Below are 23,151 nucleotides of genomic sequence, written 5' to 3'. Positions count from 1 at the left end.
TAAAGAGGTACCATAAAAACTATTTCACCAAATAAATTATAACAGAGGAGAGGAGGATGAGGGTGGCTATATACAATGCTTATACCCTACTCTTAGTGGAACTGTTTCAGAAAGGGAACAATTCTACCTGTTAGTTAACTAATTCAGTGCCATACCAATAAACCTACCAAAAGCTATTTTATATAACTAGAAAAAATGATAACAAAATCCACCTGGAAGAACAATAATATCATAAGAATTAATGTTGGGGAGAAGTGAAGAAAGATGGCTTGACAGTACCAGATCTAAAACTGTATTATAAAGTAGTAATCATCAAAACAGCCTGGTACTGGCTAAGAAATAAAACTATGGATCTTTTGAATAATGAGATACATGATACAGAGGGGTAAATAACCTTAGTTATCTAGTGTTTGATAAGCCCAAAGATCCCATCTTTGGGGATAAGAACTCACTATTTGATAAAAACTGTTGGGGAAAACTGGAAAACAGTATTTTAGAAATTAGGCATAGACCAATATCTCATACCCTATGCCAAGATACAATAAAAATGATTATGTGATTTGGACATAATAGGCAATACTATAAGCAAATTAAGGGAACAGAGAATAGTGTACCTGCCAGATCTATGAAGAAGGGAAGAATTTATGACCAAACACAGATAGAACACATTATGAGATATAAAATAAACAATTTTGGTTATACTAAATTTAAAAGATTTTTACAAAGAAAACTAATATAGATTAGGAGACAAACAACAGAGAAAACTTTTTTGTAGCAAATTTCTCTTACAAAAGCCGAGTTTCTCAAATATATATATAAGTCAAATTTATAGGAACATAATTCATTCCACAATTGAAAAATTTTTAAAGGGTATGAAAAAGTGTTTTTCAGATGAAATCAATAATCACATTAAAAATCTTTAAATTAATTTAAATTAAATCTTGATTAGAGAAATGCATATAAAAACAATTCTGAGGTACCACATAGACCTATAAGATTGGCCAACATGATAGTAAGGAAAAATGATAAGTGTGGGAGGGAATAGGCAAAATTGTGATACCAATGCATTGTTGATGGGAATTGTGAAATGATCTAAATGTTCTGAAGGGCAATTTGGAACTATGCTCAAAGGGATATAAAATTCTTCAAACCTTTGATCCAGTAATACCACTACTATGTCTGTATCACACAGAAAGATTAAAAAAGAAGGAAGGAAATGCTTATACCAAAATATTTATAGTAGATCTTTCTATGGTTGCAAAGAATTGGAAATTGAGGGGATGCCCAACAACTGGGTAATACCTAAATAATTGTGGTATATGATGGTGATGGAATACTATTGAGCTATAAGAAATGATGAGCAGGATGATGTCAGGCAACGCTGGAGAGACCTATATGAACCAATTCATAGTAAAATAAACAGAACCAGCAGAACCTTGTATACATTAACCACAATTTTGTTCAATGATCAGCTATGAAAGACTCAATTACTCTCTGCAATGCAATGATCCAGGACAATTTTGAAGGACTTATGACGAAGAATGTTATCCATCTCAACAGAAAGAACTGTTGGAGTCAGAATGAAAATCAAAGCATACCATTTTTTCACCTTAGTTTGGGTTTTTATTTATTTTTTTGTTTTAAATTAGTATTCTCTCAGAATGACCAATATGGGAGTATGTTTTGCATGATAATACATGTAAAACCCAGATCAAATTGCTTATCATCTTTGGAAATGGAGAGGGAAGGAAAAGATAGAGAATATCTGGATCTTAGAAATTTAGAAAATATATGTTGAAAATTGTTGTTGTTATGTATAATTGGGAAAATAAAATATATATTATAAATAAACCACATTTCTCTGCAACAAAAATCAGAGTTTTAGTAACAATAATAGATGGAACATTTTGAATTAGCAAGAGAAATACCATCTATTTTGATTTCAAACTTTTAAAAAGATATTTATAGTAAATGTGAAGAAAATACATCTTATTCTAAAGCCTATTTTTTTTTCTTCCTCTTTCTGTGGTCACTAGTTTCATGTTTCCTAATATTGAACCCCCTCTGTTGTCAAAGATTCTTTTGACCAACTTGGAGAAAAAGTTCATATACTTTAAAAGAAACAAATGACTGAGCTTCACTAAGGAAACTGTAACTAAAGCACAGGAAATTATAATTGCTTTCTCCAGGTTTTGAGATCAGGTTACATATATAGATCAACATGTATTATATATGTGTATATATATATGTATATGTACATATATATGCATATAGGAATTAGCATATATGTTTGTGTGTGTAAAATGCATGTATAACAACACATTCCTGTAGTTGTTTGTAGTTTTCCTTTTTCAATATCAATTATGTGCTTAGATAATTCTTCTTATTTTATTATAAAAGAGAAATTGAATATTTTCCCCCAGACATTGTAAAAATAGTTTGTTCCCTTATGTACAGTAGTACATATAGTAAATTTATCGTATAGTATAAATAGTATAGTATAAATTTATAGTAAAACTATAAATTGTTAACAACCTCCTTGATTTCCACCTGGATTATCCAGTAACTTGTCAAAAGAGAACTAGCCTAAGGATTAGGAGACTTTTAGTTCTAGATTTGCTAAATCTGCTAAATATCTATGTGTAGTTGTTCATGCCACTTAATTTCCCTGGACCCCAATTTCACTTAAAAGTGCAAGTTTTCCAGATTCTAGTCCAAAATAAATAAATAAACAGCAGATAGATTCTATGAAAAAATAATAAGCCACCTTTCTGCCTTTCCCAATTATAGACAAGTGTCATGTCAGATCACTCCATCAAATCTGACCCTACAGTTCCCTCGACAATAGGTCCCTAATATGATTGATTTATCTGTTGCCACAGAAAGGACCAACTAAAATATGTTTTGTTTTGTTTTTTTGGCAAGCAGATGATTGATTTATTCATGGAACAGAAAGAATATCAGTTTCAAGGTCTCATTATCACTCACTGGTGTCTTGACGGATTTCCCAGTTTCTAGTTCCTTTATTTGCCTTGTCTTTTGGTACCCAGATCCCTGGCTCTGTTTTGATCATCACCTTTTAGAAATTCCTTAGGCCAAATCATCACTTTTCTTTTATTTTCCAGCCTCATGTTGCCTCTTCTAGGTCCATTTTCATTATCTTCTGCTACAAATTATCCCAATGAGACACAATGATACTAGCACAAGAGTGTGATGCTTGCTTGGTTTCTCTACAGATATAAAATTCTCAGAATTAGAAAGGAACCATAGTGGTCACTTATTCTGACCATATATGAATCCCAACAATTATATCCTTGACATATAATTATTCAGAGTCTACTTGAACAATTCCAGAAATAAAAATTGAAGAAAGACCTTTATTAAGCAGTTTATTTCAATATTAAGACAACTGTAGTTATCATTATTGAGCTATATTATGCAATATTATAGGCATATTGAGCCAAAAGCTGTTTTCTCATGGCTTCCACACACTAGGGTTGTTGTTTTTTTTTTTTCTGATCAGAGTATCCATATCAGTGTTATAGTTTTGTTTATTTGTTTTTTTTAAAAACCCTTGTCTTCTGTCTTAGAATCAATATTATGTATTCCAAGACAGAAGAGAAGTAATGGCTAGATAATGGGGTCTAAATGACTTGCCCAGGGTCATACAGCTAAAAAGTGTCTAAGGCCAGATTTGAAACTAGGACCTCTCATCTCTAGGCCTGGTTCTCAATCCACTGAGCCACCTAGCTGCCTCATGTTATGTTTATTAACTACTCTATAATTTCCAAACATATCATATCTTTCAGAAATTTATAAGGAAATACTTGTGACACCTATGGCAAGCAAACATAATGGAAGCAAAACCTCTCAAGACTAATGGAAGAAATGTATGTTGTTATAAAAAGCATTCAATTTCCCAGAAGGTATCAATTTAAATTTTCAATTATATTTAACTATTTATGAAGCAAATTATTAAGCAAATAGGTACCAGACCTGAAGGATGTATAAAAGGAGCTGTGGATATTAAAATATTCCACTCCCCAGAATAAATTGAAATTGATTTGAGATTGTTTTTCAAAATCCAGGTGTTAGAAATGAACCTCCTAGAACCACTTTGAACAACCTCAGAAAATGGGAACAGATTTGTCAAGAATGAAAATGAAGAATTTTTATTAGGAATCCTAGAAAATAATTTTAAAAAATTCATGATTTCCTTCCCCATCAAACACAAAGACTATATTGATGACAAGCCAAAGGTCCATTCTAAAAATAAAAGGGGCCACAACAGAATAGTGAAAGAATGGACTCCTTGTTCAAAGAAGAAGTCATTGAGAGGTGTTCTTGCTCTAGAGCGAGCAACATTTCCAGTTCCATTTCTATCTTTGGCCGTATTCACTTGTGGGTCTAGTCATGGACTATTCCAGAAGCTATAGTAAAACCTCAAGTTCTAGCTCTATCAGTTGCTCTGGATCTCCAAGCCCATCACTGGAGATATAACATGTGGTAAGTGAGTCCACTCCAACTCCAACTCTTCCCGTAGAACCAAAAAAAAAAAAAAAGATGCAGAGGGAAAAGTCCTTCAATAAAACCAACACTAGTACATATTTACTAGGATTGTATCCAAGGTAACATTTCCAACTGGAGGAAGGGGGAAGCAAATATGTTCTAGACTTGTCAAAAGGATGCATTTATCCAAATGTTATTTATATATGGATTCTGAAATTCAGATGAGGTAATTATGGTGGCTGTATCATGGATAGAGGATGATTTGATTGTCAAGTAATAATATTGCTGGGCTGAATTGCCAACTAAAGCTCCCAGGTCATTTAGCTCTCTCAAGAAGACATTGTGATAACTTCTAAGGTAGAGCAGATAAAGTCATTATAAGGAGAAAGACCAATTCTTCCTGGCTCAGATCCCCAAATGTTGCAGTCTGTATGCCTCCATGACAACTGCTCCAAGTTTAAGTCCTCCTGATAAAATAAAGTAGCTTTTTTGACTCTGTGACTTAAATCCCATCAAATACAATATAATGGCATTTGTACAAAATGTATAAGGAGAGTAAAAAGGAACCTAGACCTATTTTGCATTTTGAATATCTTCCAGTCCTTGTAAATAAATTAGAACCTTTCTCAGCAACTGGACTTTATTTATAAGGATGTTGTGAGTTCAAGATTGCAACCTATAAAATATCATCATTTTTATTTTCTAGCCCAGAGAGAAGGTTCATTGTTACCAGATCCTGATAAAAACTGGCTACCTGAAAAGTCTAATCAGGTAAGAAGATAAAAAGGTCAGAGCCCTGTATTCCTCAAAAATGTAGCATTTTTTTTCAACTCCAGAAACGTTGGACATATCTGAACATGCTTATTGGCTTGTTTGATTCTTTAAGAAAAGGAAACATGAATTTATGCAATTAATACCATATTCACCATAGCTCAGGTTAAAACTGACCTAAGAGAAGTCTACTTGCTTGAAAAATTTCTCCTGCTTTGTTTAAATGTCTTGGGAAGCAGCATAAAATTTTAATTTCATGTATTTATTCAATTATGTCAATAGTACATTTGTGTACATATACACATATTTATACATATGTACACACACATGTACATCCCTGTTCTCTTATCCCTCAGAAATTAGGGCAAACCTCTATGTATTATCTCATAAACCAGCTGGCCTTTTGAATCTCAAAAAACAAAAAAAGTTAATTTTATACTTTCTTGGCTTTTATTATATTCAAGACTAGAAAGTTTCTGTGTTAAGTTGTGCATTTATGCAACAGTTCAGATAATGTGTTTGTGCATTTTTGTGCAGAATGTAATAAATTTGCATTAAATAAATCACCAGAGTTGAAGAAAAGAAAAATGACTAAACAAATACAAAATAAATAAGATTACATTACCATTGTAAAAATAAGCTTATTTGTTTATAAAATACAAAGGATATCCTATACCTGATTAATGGATACTCTTCTGTCAGGCAACCAACTCTGATTAAGCGAAATTTAATTTCTTTCCTTATTATAATAATTTATTTTCACCTCTTTATTTTTATTTATTTCCTTATTTATTTGTTATTGGTTATTTATTTAATTGACATTATAATAGTAAATGATAACAAGATGACTTGATACAAGAAATCAAAAGATCAAATTCCAAATGGTATGATTTATGCTTTGTATATTTTTAGACCAAGTTAATATACATTCTAGGTCTATTTCTAACCTAGTAATGACCCTAGGAAATGATTCTGGAAATGATTATTCTTAAGTACTACATGAGATTAAATTTTAACTGAAGATTTCAAATCTGTTCACTAGTTTATAATCACATGTGGCATTAATATGAATTTTATATTACATTTTAGAAAGACATTTAATTGGAGTAAATACACACAAAAATATCTATTTTCTCTAGGTTAGGAAATGAAAAGTCTAAGATTTCCAACTTTCTCTGTAAATGCAGGCACATATCTTAGCCCTAGAAAGGTTTTCTGACTTGCCAAAAGAAATTAACTAGTAAATTCCAGAGAAAAAAATTGAACCTAAGTATACACCAAGCAAAATCCAGAATTACATCTACTACCCAACTCTGTCATTTTTAGGTAATGATGACTTATCCAGAAATTCAATTTTCAGGAAAATCAATTATCCAACAATATCATATGTTCCTACATTTTGGTTGAGATTTATGCTATGCTTGAGATAAATGCTATTCTTTGTAAGTAAATTATAGTTATGTGCAAGGAATATTTTAGAAAATGAAGAAGACTGAAAGTATCTAAATTATCAGCATAGAATTGTTGAAACTCTAAAATTTGTGGTTTTACTTCATAGTCAGCATCCATTAGTAGACATCACTCATTTTATTCAAGGGAAATCTCTGATATTAGATAAAATGCTCAAAAGCTGTAATGAAGAAAAGCAATATGTTTCAGTGAGAAGAATATTGTATCCAGTTGGTCAGAACCCAGAAGGCCTCAAATTCTTCAGTTTTCTGTTATCGCTTAATCTCTCTGGGCCTCATTTGTCTGATTATTAAAAGGAAAGAGTTGTAGTATATTGTTTCAAGTCACTTCCAGATATAAATCCTTAAGCCTATGAGGAAACCCCATTTGAAATCTGGAACCTATACAGAGAAATATGGAAGCATATTTTCTTAAGGGGCAACTAGATGGCACAGGGGATGAAGTGCCTGGCCCAGATCAAGATGTCTCATCTTTCTGAGTTCAAATCTGGCCTCATTTATGTACTAATCATTTAATCCTGAGCTAATCACTTAGCCCTGTTTGTCTCAGTTTTCTCATCTGTAAAAGGAGCTGGAGAAGGAAACGAGTTTTAAATATATATATTTTTTGCATTCTGTTAAGAGCCACTATGGTCTAACAAATAGAGCTCTGGACTTCAAATTATTAAACTACTATTCAAACCCTATCAATGACACTTATTAGTAATATAATTATGGACAAGTCACAATCTCTTTGAGGTTCAAGTACTTTGAGGCTGTACTAGACAAATCATAATCGTCCTTCTATCTATTCTTTCTTATAATCTAAAGACAATTTACATATTTACAAAAAAGAAAGGGTGTAAGAACACTAAAGAAACTGGGGCAGACAGATTTTAAGACCTGGAATCACAACACCTAGTACTTATCTGAGGCCACGTTTGAACTCAGGTTTTCCTGACTCCAGGTCTAGAACTTTACCCACTGTACAACCTAGCTGTCTTTCTCTATTTATAGATATTTCACATTGTGTTTATGTATGTATGTGTGTTCATTTTCCTATGAAGAATAATCCTATAGTTTTCTTTTGAGAGTAAACCAGGTGTTGGCCCATGTTTAGGGTCCATGTAGAGTGAAAATATTTAATGTTTCAAGGGCTATTTATACATTTTCTAATGCTTTCCAGAATTTTATTCACCAAAGATTTTTGAACCATTATTTAGTCCAGTAAACTATATACTTTTTTCACTCAGTGACACTTAGAATTGATAGAATCGTTTGTTGAAAAAATATTGAAATAAATGCCAGGCATACAAATTCCTATCTTAACATCTTAACTGTCCCTAATCTGTTCTTTGACTTTTAGCAAGTCACTCCCCCTCTCTAGCTCTTCATCTGTAAAATGAGACAATAATCTTTGTGCTGTCTTTACCTGAAATTTTCAATTTAAATTTTATCTAATTTCTATAACCGACTTGTCATGGAGTACTATTGTGCAGTTAAGGGGACATTAACAGTGACAGAGTGAAATGACTAGCCTAGATGAAGCAGAAGATATCAATATATCTTTTAAATAACATTAATAAGTTGTAAAAGTTTTAGAGCAGTGGAGTTGCTAATCATATGTATTTCTTTTCTTTTTAATAAGTTCCTCTTGTGCTTTAAAAAGAAACTCTTTAACCAATAATCCACTCCAACATTAGATGCCTACCAAATATTGGAAATAAGAGGAGACATATGCCTCCAGACACTGAGAGCCAATATAAATCATAATGTTTTCCCTAGAGGAAATATTTTGAGCCCCTGGGTTTACAATAACACCTCATTTTATAAATGTAAATATTGTTCTCCAAAACAATTTTAAGGGTCTGATTTGGGGAAATTATTGAATATGTTAGTTAATTGAAATATTATTACATGTGCCTATATTTTCATTTCTAACAAATTTATATTAAGGGATATGGAATGAATATGGTATTATCAGGGGAATAAAGATAAAATTCATCTTGTATGGAAGAGAAGATATCAATTTTTAAAATACCTTGCAATAAGTTACAACATATTTATGACATCTTATGTAGGAACACAAGAGTTTTCCTTAAGATATCTCTCATATTCTGAATTTTACCAATCAATTTCTAATCCATAACACTAACAGCATACTAACCCAATTCATTATTATTATTCCTACTGTTATCCAAATCTTCTTTAATAGTCAGAGTTCCTTAGTGAAAAACCTTTTGGAAAGCTATTTGACATTTTAAAATCAATTAATACCTCTTGGCTTCCCTTTATCAAAAAAGATAGCTTTTCCCCCCTAAATTATAAAAGGTTTAAGAGGTACAATATAGGCTCTCAAAAGCTGGGGTGTTTTGCCCTTTTACATCAAACTGCTTTATAATTGTTTCCTTTAATGATTTTCTGAACAATTTTCTTGTACCTGAAGCAAACCCCATTATCTATAATTTCTAGGATCAATTCAGGAAATTTCAAAGCAACCTTGAAAGCTTTGCTAAGTATTATACCATCTTGGAAAAATGAACTAAAACACTTAGATTTAGTGCTGCCAACTAAAAGTCAGCTATTATTATTGTTAATAATAATAATAAAATCAATAATAAATGTATATTGTTCTTATAATGTGCAAGGCATTGTGCCAAGCTCTTTACAAGTATTATGTCATTGATACCTCAAAACAATCCTAGAAGATAAGTTTTATCCTTATCCCCATTTAAAGATGAGGAAATTGAGGCAAACAGAGGCTAAGTGGTTTGCTCAACACCAGTTAGCTACTAAGTATCTGAGGCCAGATATAAGCTCAAATTTGAAGTTTCTGAATCCTGACCCAGTGCTCTATCAACTGTGCCTCCTAGCTGTCAATTCAAAAGAAAAATCTAGATTTAGAATGTGACTTAGAAGTTTAGAAGACAGGGTTGTTTGTTTGTTTGTTTTTTTGGATTTCAGGAATATAGGCTAAATTATAAGACTGACAGAATTTTAGCTTGAAACAAAGTATACATAACAAGTACTCACAAGTTAATGCTTAGGCATGTATATATTTAATACAATACAATACAATATAACATAACATGACATGATATAATTAATATAATATAATGTAATATAAAAACAACTGTCCACATAACATATAGAAAAAGAGATTTTTGCTTGCCAACATTTCTGAAAAAGATCATTAATAGAGTTTAAATGAAATGTCCATTTAAAATGACTCAATTGCATAAATTTATCTGTGTAGAAATGTAGCATCAATTTATTATACAGGTATTCATATTCTCAATTCTTGAAAATATGATCAGTAAGGTTTCATATCTTAAATGGAGTAGGGAGAAAGCCCATTTGAGAAGATATAGCATAGAAAGAATAGCAGGAGAGAACAGTAATTCATTAAATGCAATATCCAAGAAGTAACTAGAAGAAAACATGTCATCTTGTATTGCTACATGAAAATGTGCAAATTGTGGGTAATAAAGAGTAATATAAAAATTCTAAGGCAAGGAAACAATTTTTAAATAAAAGTATCAATGTATCATGGTAGGCTAGGACTCCTGAATAGAAAATGCATGTGGAAAGTTGTGTTTTCTTCAAGAATAATAAAAAAAGATTAAAGATAGCAGAGTTGAGTTACATTTTAAAAAGATACTCTCAGAAATGCAAAAGGAAAGCATATGACATCACTTATCACATGTATATATGGATATGTGATTTGGGGTTTAGGCTTTAAAAGATCATTCTATAGCAAAAAAAGAATAATATGGAAACAGCTATCAAGTGACAACAATTTTACAACCCAGTGGAATTGCTTGTTGGCTCTGGGAGGGGGAGGAAAGAGAGGAGGGAAAGAAAATGTGTCATATACATGGAAACATGGGAAAATATTTTTAAATAAATAAATCAATACAATTTAAAAATAAAATGATACTCTCATGTGAAGAAATACATGAGCTGAAGTGAATAAAAATGATAGAGAGTATTTGGAAAAGCATAAATGGAAAATCCATTAATGATGATGCCAAATCCTATGAAAGTTTCCCATGAAATTACCCAGGGCTCTGCCCTTGATTTTGGGTTGGTTTATATTTTTATTAATAATTTTAATTCATGTATAATTATTATATTGATCAAATTTATGAGTGTTTTGTATCTGAAAGAATTAAATAGTATTTGATGACAGTTGGGATCTACATATATATTTATACCTAAGAAGATGAAATTAAATAATAATATGAGCAAAGATCCATGCTGGGTATAACAAAATCAACTCTCCACATAACATAGGAAGAGGAGGTTTTTGCTCATCAACAATTCATCTGAGAAAGATCATTAAAGGAGTTGAAATGAAACGCTCATTTAAAATGAATCGACAATATGGCATGGTAGCCAAGAAGGCTTAATACTAAGTCTAGGTTGTATTAATAGAGAAATTCAGTCATGAAAAAGAGAGGTGATAATCCATAGGACTCTGCTTCATTCAGTTGATACCTGGAGAATTTTATTCAGTTCTCACAAGGAAATTTTAAGGAAGAACACTGGTAGACTAAAGAAGATCTAAGTGATGGTAACTAGGGTAGTCAGGAAATTGATTCCAGAAAAAGGATAAAATGATAGTATAATAGGGTAGCATAGAGTAAATTACTATCACCAAAATATTCAAATAGAATCATGACACATGGAAGAATTTTAAAACATTTTATTCTGGTCACAGAGAGCAGAATAAGGAACAGTTGGTAAGAGTTTCATCAAAGAAGAGGTAAAGTCACCTAAGAAAATTATCTGACATTGGGGCAGACTACTGAATGATAGCATGGATTGCCTAGTAATGGAAATTTTCAAGCTGAATCTAGAGTGCTATTTCCAGACCTTGATGTAGAACTGGTTCTTATTTAGATATAGGCTGTATTAGATAGCTTCTACCTACCTCTGAGATTCTGTTAAAAAATGCAATTAAAATTATTTCTTTTTTTCCCAGTGGCTGTACTTAATAGTAAATTTTGGGATTTTTTTTTGGAAATGAAGTCATTTTTCACTTTAATTTTTACAAAATTAAAAATAATAAAATGTATTGAGTTTTTATTTTTACATGAACTGAAATTCCTCAAGTTTCCTCCTTTCTATCCCTCCCAAAGAGTTGTTTGGTGTAACAAATAATATTTTAAAGAGAATAAAAAAAGAAATACAAAAAATTAGCAAAATAAATCAATACAATAAAATCTGAATATATTTCAGTTACCACACCCATGTACTCCTCACTTTTGCTTTTAACTCATGATGTTTTAACATAATAGTCTATGGTAATACAGGTCATATGGCATGAAATTGTTCTATTACACCATAAGAAAGAACTCTTTATATGGCTTTTTACTCTGTATAATTCTACCTGAGCATCTGTGATACTTATTTTACATACTTCTTAATTCAGGATTTCACCTTCGCCATTGATCATGGTTCCTAGGAAAAGTAACAATCCTAAAAAAAAAAGGCACAGAGAAGAGAATAAGAAGTTACAAAAGGGAAAAGAGTAATAATAACCATAATAATTTCAGTTTTAAAAAAAATAAAGAAACTGGTTCCATTCTCAGTGGGAGACCAAGTCAATATGCTTGGTTTCCAGTGCAAAACAAGTATATTTACTTTAAAAGGAAAAAAAAATGAAGGGAAGGCAGAGCAAGTATTGTGTGTGTGTCTACAAGTTTTAAGGCAGAAAGAAACATGCATTTTCTTTTTTAAATAATTTAATCATGTTTGAAAATGTCTATCTTTATTAAAGACCTCTAACTCATGTTAGTACTAACATAATCACCTTTTAGATCTAGATATTTCTAACAAAAAGATTTTTTTAAAGAAAGAAATTCAGAATCTGAATAAATTTTAGAATTCTTAGATGTGATACAACTCTAAGGATTATTGAATGTACATAGAAAGTAGGTCATGTCACATGACTGTTGAATGAGAAGAAAAATACATATTTCTCAGCTATATATCACACCTTGTGGACCATGTATTTCCATTGAGGACATAAAAATCTCACAAAAAAATAACAAAAGGAAAAAATACAAATGCCATTTCTCTGCTAGGAAGTGAAGAAAAATTATATTCACAAGAGACTCCTCCTAAAATAAAGATGAAAATTAATTGAAGATTAAATAACTTAATTATGAAGGATGGGTAGGTTTAAATTAATTTTAGGAAGAATAAATAATTTTATTTAAAAATAGTGACCACAATGAAACCTCTTAAGATTAATGGGATTCAGACAGAACAGTCCAAAGCAGGGTCAAATGAAAACAGGAGGAAAATGTATATTTCTAAATTATTTCAAATACAAAAGAGAAAGTGTCCAGATAAATATATCTGATGTACACCTAAACAAGCTAGACAGACAAACCCCAATTAAAGTCCAAAATAGAAATTCTGAATCTCATAACATAAAGTAATAAAATTAAAAATTAAAATTAATTAGCACATAAAACTAGGAATTGATAAAAAAAACACATCAAATAATATATTTGTTATGACCAGGTTGGACTTATATCATAAATGCAAGATTGATTTAACATTAGAAAAATTATCAATATCATAAAGTTTATCAATAACAGGAATAGCATAACTCATACTTTATATCAAGATGCAGAAAATATTTTTAACAAGTTGCACCACACTAAAATATAAACAGTACCCTCTTAATAATAAAGGCCAGACAGATATAATGGGAATAAACTTGAAAACTTTCCAATAATATCAAGAGTAAATCAAATCAACAATATTCATTATCATCACTACTCTATCATTAAGATGAAATAATTCTCAAATAACATAAGTAAAGATGAAACAAAGATTATGGCCTGATACATTTCCTCAAATAACTTTTCATCCTATTTGTAGCTCCACAAAGTAACTCTTTGGCAATTCAATTGGCATGAAATTCAATAAGTAATTAAGTTATATAGTCATTTCTATTATATTGGCTCAGCCTACCAAAGAATCATTAATATTTATTTAATTATTTAGGCATGACTCTTTGTATAAATGTTATGTCATAGGTGTATTTTTAGTTAGAATACTTAGTTCCTGCACGTGTTGTGGGTAGGTTAATGGGTGGGTAGACTTTTAAGAATCTTATGTATTTTATAATAATTTTTGGAAGAATTACTTGCTAGATTTTCTTTGTAGTACAAAGAGGTGTTTATTTCTCTAAATTTACTTAATATCCTAAAATATGACTAAAGTTATTATTTCAAATGATTTTAATTGATTCTAGGGTTCTCTAAATCATCAAATTTTATGGATATAAAACATGAACTGATGTAGAGTGAAGTGAACAGAAATATAACAACCTATATGATAACATTATAAAGACAAACAATTGCGTTGGAAAATTTCATAATTGTGATGAACACAATAGTCTACCAGAATTCCAGAAGATTGATAATGAAGCATAATAGAAAAGTGATGAAATTAGGTTGCAGAATAAAACATATTTAGGGAAATGATAAATGTATGAATTTGTTTCCTTGATTATTCATTTTTGTTATGTGGGGTTGTCTTTTAACCAATGAGGGTGGAAGATGAAGGAGAGAAAATGTATTTTTTAAAATTTATTTTGTCATCTTGGAATATTGTCTCCACTAGATGCTTCCATGGATCTGTGTGCTTGGTCTCTTTCTATTCAACATTTTTATCAGATTTTGTACTAAAATACTGCATAGCACATTTTGGCTTAAACAATTTTTAGGCTAGAATATTAGTCAAAATTTAAGATTAAATTTAATAACAATAAATGGAAAATCTTTCAATTTGTCCAAAAATTAATTTCACTTGAATAAGATAGGAAAGACATAGCTACCTAATATGTTAGGCTGGGGAGGGAAATGGGAGTTTTTATGGGTGGTAACTGCAATATGATTCAATATGTTATATAACAACCACAAAAGAGAATTCTTTCTTTACCTTAAAAGAATATCTAGAATCAAGAAGAGGTGGGGAGGAAATGGTGTTTACCCTCCCTGCTACTATTTGTTGCTGACCTCCAGGATTTCTGCAGCCGAATCTTTCAGGTGTACAGTTTATGATGATGAGCTGATTAGTATCTACAAGAGAATCACCAAGATAATGAAGACCCTCTATCACCATTTGATATTGAGGGGTGTTTAGTGTGGAAAAGATTTGACTTGTGGGACATAGGATAGCTGTCCAAATCTTTGAAGGACTACTATTTTGGAGAAATATTAAATGTGTTACAATGACAGAAGGGGAAAATATGACTAATGAGCTAGGCAGTCCCATATTTAATTTGAAAGGAACCTCAGGTATTAGCAATTTCGATCTCACTTTTGAGGCTCATGTAGTGGATATAATGTTGGTCTTGGAATCAGGAAGACCTGAATTCAAATCTTTCCTAAGACTTTTACCAGCTACATGACACTGAACAAATAATTATATCTCTCTCATATGTAAAATGAGGATTGTAATAGAAACTAACCTCCCAGGGGTGCTATATGATCAAATGAGAAAGCATTATAAAATTACATAATACATTACAAAATTCTGTATTAATACTTTTTGAAATTGTATGAAAATGTTTTTGTATGTGTTTTTTTTTAATATTTAATCAATTACTGAAGAATGTAAAGGTACCATAAAAGTTGGAAAATGTGATTTTTATGAATAAGAGGAAGGAGATCATATCTAGTTAGGGAAATGAAAGGGGAAATCATTGGAATAATTCTAATTTTTTAAAATTCAAAGTAAAATGAATAGTATTCAGTTCTTAGGGGGGGAAATGCACTCATTAATTACACCTGGAAGATACACCTAAACATATATATTTTACCTGGAACTAAATTAACCAGAAAGGAAATTTAAATGGAATTTTGTATATATTTGCCCAAAAGAAATGTCAGACCACAAGCAAATAAAGAACAGAATATTATGGATTTTTAGGGGAATTTAGATGATGTCCTGATGTCCATACTGATTCTTATAACCTCTGGCAGTTTCTTTACCTGCAGTCCTGTACAGGGATATTTAATGTTCAGAAAGAATTCTAAAACACTGAAAGATTATAAAATATTAACAACCTTAAGAATTCAATTATGTTCCCGGTACTTTTTAATTTTTTTTATTGAGAAACAGAAAAGTAAATTCAGGTATTTTAGGAAAGTTTTCAGGTCCAAAGTTTAAAAACGGGGTGGGAACTTTCTGAGTATCATGCAATGATCCACAATAGTACATTCCAGAGCATTGTAGAGAAAATTCTCATTTCAAGTCTCATGCATGAAAGGGTTTCTGTGATTAAGTTTGGAAAATAAATTCAGAATTTTCAAGTTACTGCCTGCAACCCAATGACTGATGATGTCATTTTAAGGAGCTTCCCCTACTCACTCTTATCCTCTTTCTTCCCTATGTGTTTTTAATACCAGTTGCTAATGTTCAATAGCATCTCATATTCCCATTATTCTAGGCGCCTAAGATTAGAATCAATATAATTAGCATTCTCCTACTATCATAGCACTGATGGATTTCTCACATTACCATTTTACTTCCATTTGTTATGAATAATTTCATTTGAGATTTTGTGACATACTGTACTATTTTTAAAAAATTGATTTTAAATTGTGTTAAAAGGGATGTCCAGTTAAAAGGCCTTTAGAAATTCAAGCTCTCAACCTTTCCTAGCAGCCATTTGATTTCTAAAGTGAAATTATGTCTTGTCTGGACTACTTTTAAAATTTCGATTTTAAAATAGTGATGAGTGAAACATGTAAAGGTCTATAAAATGTAGTGGAAATCTTCAGTAGGATTGATTTACAAAGTCAAGTAATTACTTGAAAAGTCCTAAATCTGTGCTTTTATTCAGTTATTCACACTTTTCACCTCTAAAATCTTAAGGATAAACAACCTCTGTGTAGTTGATAATCACAGACATGCTAAATTTGAGCAGTACACTAGAATATATGACAATTTTGAAAATTAAGCAGACTTGTATATATTTACTGTTATGGTAGGCTATATATGTATTGATAGTTTTCAATAATTTACATTGTATAATAAAGAGACTAATATAGTAAAAGAAAAAAAAACACAAACTGGTAGATATAAGGTTTAGATTTCTAGAATGTTTTACAAAATCTATTCATCAGAGTCTAGCAACTGGACTATGTAAACATATTGAGGGTTTGTTTTTTACTACTATTAATAAAAAGTTTTGCTAAGTTAATGTATCATATGAATAAAATTATAGAAGGAATGTATAACTTTCCTTTAAAACTATTTTAAATGATGGATAAATCCACTCTACTAGCATCTGTATACATATAAAATTAATAGTTTAATAATCAATGTTTTTGTTTGTGTCAGAATCTCTACCAGATATCATCATTAACCATCAGTCTATATTAACATATATACTTATAAGTAATACAACTGAATTTCAAAATATATTTTATAATTTGGATATTATACTAACTCAGAATAGCCTTTCAAAATGACTGATGTTTTATCATACAGTGCTTGCATTACCCCAATTCACTATTAATATTATTTCTTCCAAGTGAGCAAGGATTGAGAAGACAAATGAGTTAGAGATTTATGGAACTTCACACCATTTAAAATACATTACCTTTCAGGAAAGGATAAACTATGGGAGTGGAAACACCGAGAAAAAGCAACTGCCTGAATACAGAGGTTGAGGGGACATGACAGAGGATAGACTCTAAATGAACACTCTAATGCAAATACTATCAACAAAGCAATGGGTTCAAATCAAGAAAACATCTAATGCCCAGTGGACTTACGCGTTGGCTATGGGGGGTGGGGGTGGGAGGAAAAGAAAATTATCTATGTCTTTAACGAATAATGCTTGGAAATGACCAAATAAAATATATTTAAAAAAAAATAAAAAAAAATAAAATACATTACCTTTCAACCACAAGGACATTCTAAAGTGCCAGTAATAAATAAGAAACAAAGAAAGTTCTTTTCCTGCTTGTGCTATGTCCTCCTACTCCTTTGATCTCAATAGTAAAGAAGCTGGGGCAGTCAAGCCACACAATGGATAGACCACCAAGCCTGGAGAAGGAAGGATCTTGGTTCAGATCTAGCTTTAGACATTTTCTTAGCTGTGTGACACTGAGCAAGTCACTTTACCCCAGTTGCTTAGACCTTATTGCTCTTCTGCCTTTGAATGGATGTTGATTCTAAGACAGAAGATAAGTTTTCACACACACACACACACACACACACACACAAACACACACTAAAGAAGCTATAATAGGTCAGGGCAATTTCCTAATAATGTTAGGGCTTTTTTTTTTATTTCACCTTTTTCTCCTTTTTAATACTACATATCTGGCTATTTACAGAGTCAAGAAGAGTTTGGAATTATGGCATTGGCTGGCATTTCAAAGTTATGAATTTTCTAGACCAAGTTAAATCAAACATACTTGTTATCCTGCATTTAGTCCCCAATTACTATTTTCTCAATTGTATGATACTTTGGGGATACTGAAGAAAGTATACCTGTAAAGTGAGACCTTGATACTCCAATTATTTTTCTTATCACATTATTATTATAGTAATTGTTTCTTCTCAGAAATTTGCAGGACATGTTCATAGAACAATAGATTATTAGAGGTAGAATAATCTCTAAGAAATACAATTCAATATCCAAGCCAAGATTGAGAAAGATTAAATTTACCTCAATTCACAAATATACAATTTAACTATCTCTATGGTCACATTGCTATTCAACAGAAAATAGTGCCAGTTACTGGCCCATTTCAGGGGTAAGTGACTAGATGCTTATTGCCATTGCTTTCAGGTATATCTTTATCAACATTTCTTTCAGAAGAATTAAGATTTTTAGAAATTATTTTCCTTTTGTAATTGCCTAGATTTTGATTTTGTTCTAATTGTTATCTGAAATGTCTTCCCTTCCTCACTACAAAATTCATTTTCATTTTGTTCTCTGGAATTTAGCTTTAAATTCACACCTCCTGGAACTATTCTCAGATTAACACAATCTCTGTTGATTGCTACCGTCTGCTTTTGTGTTTTCAGTTTTAACTGTTATATTTGCTGTTCACTCAACAAATGTGTTAAGCACTTATTATGGACAATGCTCTTTGGTAGTTACTGAGACAAATTTAAAGAAAAATATGAAATGAATTCTACCTTCAAAGAATTTTCAAACTAAATAGTAGACATTGACAAAAATGCAAACTATAAGGTGAATATGCATGTATCAGATGAATATAGCATTAAAAATAATATGAAAGCACTGCAATCTGGATAAGAGGAGGTGGACTTTGAACTAGGCCTCGAAGGACAGATAATATAGTAACAAGTGTGAATATGATTCTTAGAGTCTTAGGGAATTGGGGCAGCTTGGTGGCACATAGAGTGCTAGTTTTTAGAGTCAGGAAGATTTAGCTTTCTGAGTTCAGATCTGGCCCCTTAGACATTTGCTAGCTGTGTGACCATAAACAAATTATTTAACCCTGTTTGCCTCAATTTCCTCATCTGTAAAATGAGATGGTGAAAAGAAAATGGCAAACTCCAGCATCTTTGCAAGGAAAATCTCAAATGAGGTACTGAAAAGTAAGACATGACCAATTCCTCTCTTCAACTCTAATTCAAAAATCTTGAAGGGTTCAGAAGAGCATTATAGCACTATGGAACTGTTTGAGTAAAGGTATAGGAATAGAAAACATATGAAACATGACTGAAGGACATATATTTACATGCAATTCTTCTTAATTTTCAGTGGTTTTCAAGTTGCCCCATTTGTTTAACTTTGGGTCTCTGAAAAATAGTGAATATCAGTAGGAGGATATTTTCCTTTTTTTTTATTTATTTAAAAGAAATTTACCCCACTCTCATTTGTATTCTGTACACACTCAGGTAATTAATGCTTGACTAAGTAGTCTGGGGTTGAAGTGACTTTTTTGTTCATTTTGTTTTCTGAGGATTTAATTCGTTTTAAAATCTTTCAGTTCAAACTAGCCTGGGACCAGTTAGACCAAAGCCAGAAGAGGTGTAATTTGAATAACCAAATTGCAAAGCAACCTGTCTGTGGTGATTCCTGGAGGGTGACTGATTGATGTTGTTTCTCACTAACTGGTTCCCTGGCAGCTTATCTTGCTACTGAGGATCAGGCCTCCATACTGTTAATTTTTTTTTTAAAGCAAATCTTTATCTTTGGAAAAGTTTGTGGAGATAAGGGAAAGAGAGCAAACAATAGGTGAATAGAACCAACCCTCCCTCACCCCCAACCCCACAATTCATTATAGGTATAAAAATAAGAATGTATGGATCCTGGACTATACTTCAAATAAAACTTAAAGAATCCTTTAATTCATCAGTAAACATGTTTCTGAGCCTGATGCAGATAGAAACTCCTTCATAATTTTGTTTAGGGTTAAATATGTTGCTTTAGATTATAAAGAATTCATCACCTGATGGTGGGACCCTGTAATAAATCTCTCTATCTACACCCATCCTGGTACTCAGACAATATACTTATAGTTTTCCAAGGGTCCATGTTAAAAAAAAAAATCAACTGCCAGAGTATACTTTCAAAAAGACCACACGGTCACTTCCGATTTATAGTAGGGAATCTGGATTTGGGATTATAGTGAAGGCTTAGATAAAATAATTATCAAAATTAGACTTTTGGAGGTATGGAAAAATGTATATAAGGTCTATAACCTAGTATTACCAAAAGTACAGAGGATCATGTATCAACCTACCATCTTGTTTATGAGTGACTAGTCTTTTCATTTCATTGCTTTTAAATTTACAAACACGAATTTTCTCACTTACTGCCCCTTCCCACCTTCACCTTCCTAAAGGCACAAATTGCTACTTCCTCTCTCCTTCCTCTTCTTCATTGTGATGTCCTGGTTTGATCCATTGACCAAATAGAGGTGAAGTGAAAGAGGGCAATAGTAGGAAGGAAGTGGGTCATGAGTGTACCTGGGATTTAGGGAGCCCTCAAGTAGGATTAGTGCCAAAACCCATTTCAATAGATGAGACTGCATGCCTTTCTCCTGCACCTTCTGCCCAACTTGTGCACCCAGATTATTACCAAGTGACTTGCCCATTAGGTGCCCGGGTAAAAGACTGGCCTCCCTCATCTCACACTCCAGAGTTAGGAAGCTTTTCTTTTAGGAAAGAGGGTAGAGGCCGACAGGAGCCAGAAGAGAAGAGTCTGATGCCAGATAACTGTCTGGTGGCTGACCGTGAGCTGCATACATGGCTGAGGAACTGGCCTCTTTCATCAAAAACTTGGCTGGGCCTGAGCATTGGGGGAGGGAGGAACAAGTGAGAAGGAAAGAGGAACCCCACAACCCCTCTCCCCAACAAAAAACACTCCAAAATCAGGACTGTCAATTTGGTTTTAATGACCCAGAAGAAACACTCATCACCGAGGCTTTTGACCATTTTGGGGGCTATAAGCCACATCCCACCTCCCACCCTGCTCTCTCTGGGTGACTCTCCTAATGTAAATAAAGTATACATTTTATTATTTGAAAAATTAAAATAGCTCTTTCTCCCAGGGGTTCAGGAGCACCTGGGGACCGTAGGGACCGAGCCAATCCCACCCGGAGACAGTGAGCAGCTGGGGTTCAAGAGGGACTTTCGAGGAGAAAGATGAGGTGGCATTGATGGAGAGGGTGGAGGCACTATTGGTTGTCAAGGGAGTTACCCTCTACTCTGCTCACCACCACCACCACCTCACACGACCCCATTTCTGACCTCTTCTTCCCTTCTTTTTCCCTTTTTCCTGGGAATCTCTTTGTATCTTGCCTCTGCGGATCTCAGTGACTCCTCGCGCAGCCCCTGCTTTTTTGGCTATGGGGATCTACAGTGAAGCCTTGCCTGCCACCCCCTGCACAACCACTCTGCATTTAGAAGAGGGAGGGGTGTGAAGGATTGAGGTTCTGGAGAGTGTCAGGAGAGGGGGAAGGGGCTCCAAGTGAATCTGGGAATTTAGGAGGAAAACGGGGAGGGTTGGGTGGGGGACGAAGTATGTGCGCGCGCTGGTGTGCGTGTGTGCGCGCGCGTGTGCACGTCTAGGACAAGTCCCTCTAAAGAACTTGACTCTTCAATCTCCGCTATTCTTTCCTTTTCTTTCCACTCACCCCCGCCTCCCTCAAGGTTTAAATCTCCCTCCCCCACAACCCCTTTATATCTTTCCCAGCCACCCCAACCTCTAACCCAGGTAACATCCTTGCTAGTCCCACCGATGTGTATACTTAAAGGCAAAATTAGTTAGAAATACGAGCGAAAACGCAGCGGCTTTTTAATTGCCGCTCCCTTTTCTGTATTTTCCTTCTATAAATAACCCTGAAACGCTGTCCAGGCGCGTCACAGGGTGAGAAACCGGGACCCCAAAGCTCCTGTTTTTAAGGATATGAGGGGAAAAGAAAAAAGAAATATCCTGCTAGAAGGAAGGGAAAAGAGAAGTCCATCTTCATCCTTTCTCCTAGAAACTGTCAGTCATTGTTTTAGTCCCTCTCTTTTCTTGTTCTGTTTTTCTTTCTTTCTTCCTTTTTTTTCCCCCCACGAGAAATCTAGCCGGTTTCCCAGCGTCCCATCTCCCTGCTTCCTCCTCCTCCCTCTTTTCTACTCCTTTCTTTCGTCCCTCCGTCATCTCTCCTCCGCCCTCATCCCACACCATAGGCATCCCTCACTCGCCTGGTAGGAGATGCTGTTTCCAGGAAAAAAAAATAAAAAAGTTGAAACTCTCTTCCCGCCCTCCCGCAACCTCCCCCCGCACCCTCCCCCCAGCTCTGTCAAGCCATATGTAGGGATTGTACCCTCTGGTTCTTGGGTTCCCTTGCCCTCACTTTTCACTCTCCCAACACCAGCTATTTCCTCAGTTCCTAATACTATTCTGCACATTTAAAAGAAAAAAAAAAAGAAAGAAAAAACCCATAGCAACACAGGCAAGCTGTGCCCTATCCCGTAACTCCCGAAACTCACCAGACGTTGTAGTTTATGTTACCCTATCCGAGGACAACAATCAAAATTTACTTTTGATGCTCCAGTGGTGTGACTTTTTTAAAAAAAATATAATACATTTCCTTCTTCCCCTTTAATTCTTTTTTTTTTTTTTGCAAGGAAATTTGCTCTATCTCCAGCAGCCACTGCTGCTCCTTTGATGTTTTGGTACGCCGTGCGCATGCGCCTCACATTAGAATTACTGCACTGGCCAGAATAAGTTGGATCTCTTCTCTTCAGTGAAACCCTAAATCATATCAAAAGCTAAAGGGATGTGGAGAGTCCGGAAAAAGGGTTACTTTGGAATTTGGACATTCCTTTTAATCATAGCTGTGGTCTGTGCACAGAGGTAAGTGTTCCCTTTTTTCCTCTTCACTTTGAATCACAGTCTATGCCAGTT

General features: G+C 33.2%; 1 protein-coding gene across 5 annotated transcripts in view; it reads left to right on the top strand.

The window, feature by feature from the left end:
• The first annotated feature begins 3,118 nt into the window (after positions 1 to 3,118).
• GABRB2 (gamma-aminobutyric acid type A receptor subunit beta2) overlaps positions 3,119 to 23,151 on the top strand; it is a 301,754-nt gene continuing 281,721 nt past the window's right edge. The window contains exons 1-3 of one of the 5 annotated variants that reach the window (XM_056820229.1): positions 3,119 to 3,926; positions 5,216 to 5,280; positions 22,872 to 23,100. In XM_056820229.1, the coding sequence (XP_056676207.1) occupies positions 23,024 to 23,100 (77 nt within the window). In that variant the 5' untranslated portion in view covers positions 3,119 to 3,926; positions 5,216 to 5,280; positions 22,872 to 23,023. Of the gene's footprint in view, positions 3,927 to 5,215; positions 5,281 to 21,854; positions 21,970 to 22,525; positions 23,101 to 23,151 lie in introns of those variants that run through there. The other 4 variants (XM_056820794.1, XM_056821496.1, XM_007473276.3 and 1 more) reach the window with 4 other exon arrangements.

The sequence above is a fragment of the Monodelphis domestica genome, chromosome 1 (genome assembly GCF_027887165.1).
Source record: "Monodelphis domestica isolate mMonDom1 chromosome 1, mMonDom1.pri, whole genome shotgun sequence".
In the NCBI taxonomy this organism is placed as follows: domain Eukaryota; kingdom Metazoa; phylum Chordata; class Mammalia; order Didelphimorphia; family Didelphidae; genus Monodelphis; species Monodelphis domestica.
This window is presented reverse-complemented; position numbering and strand designations above follow the sequence as displayed.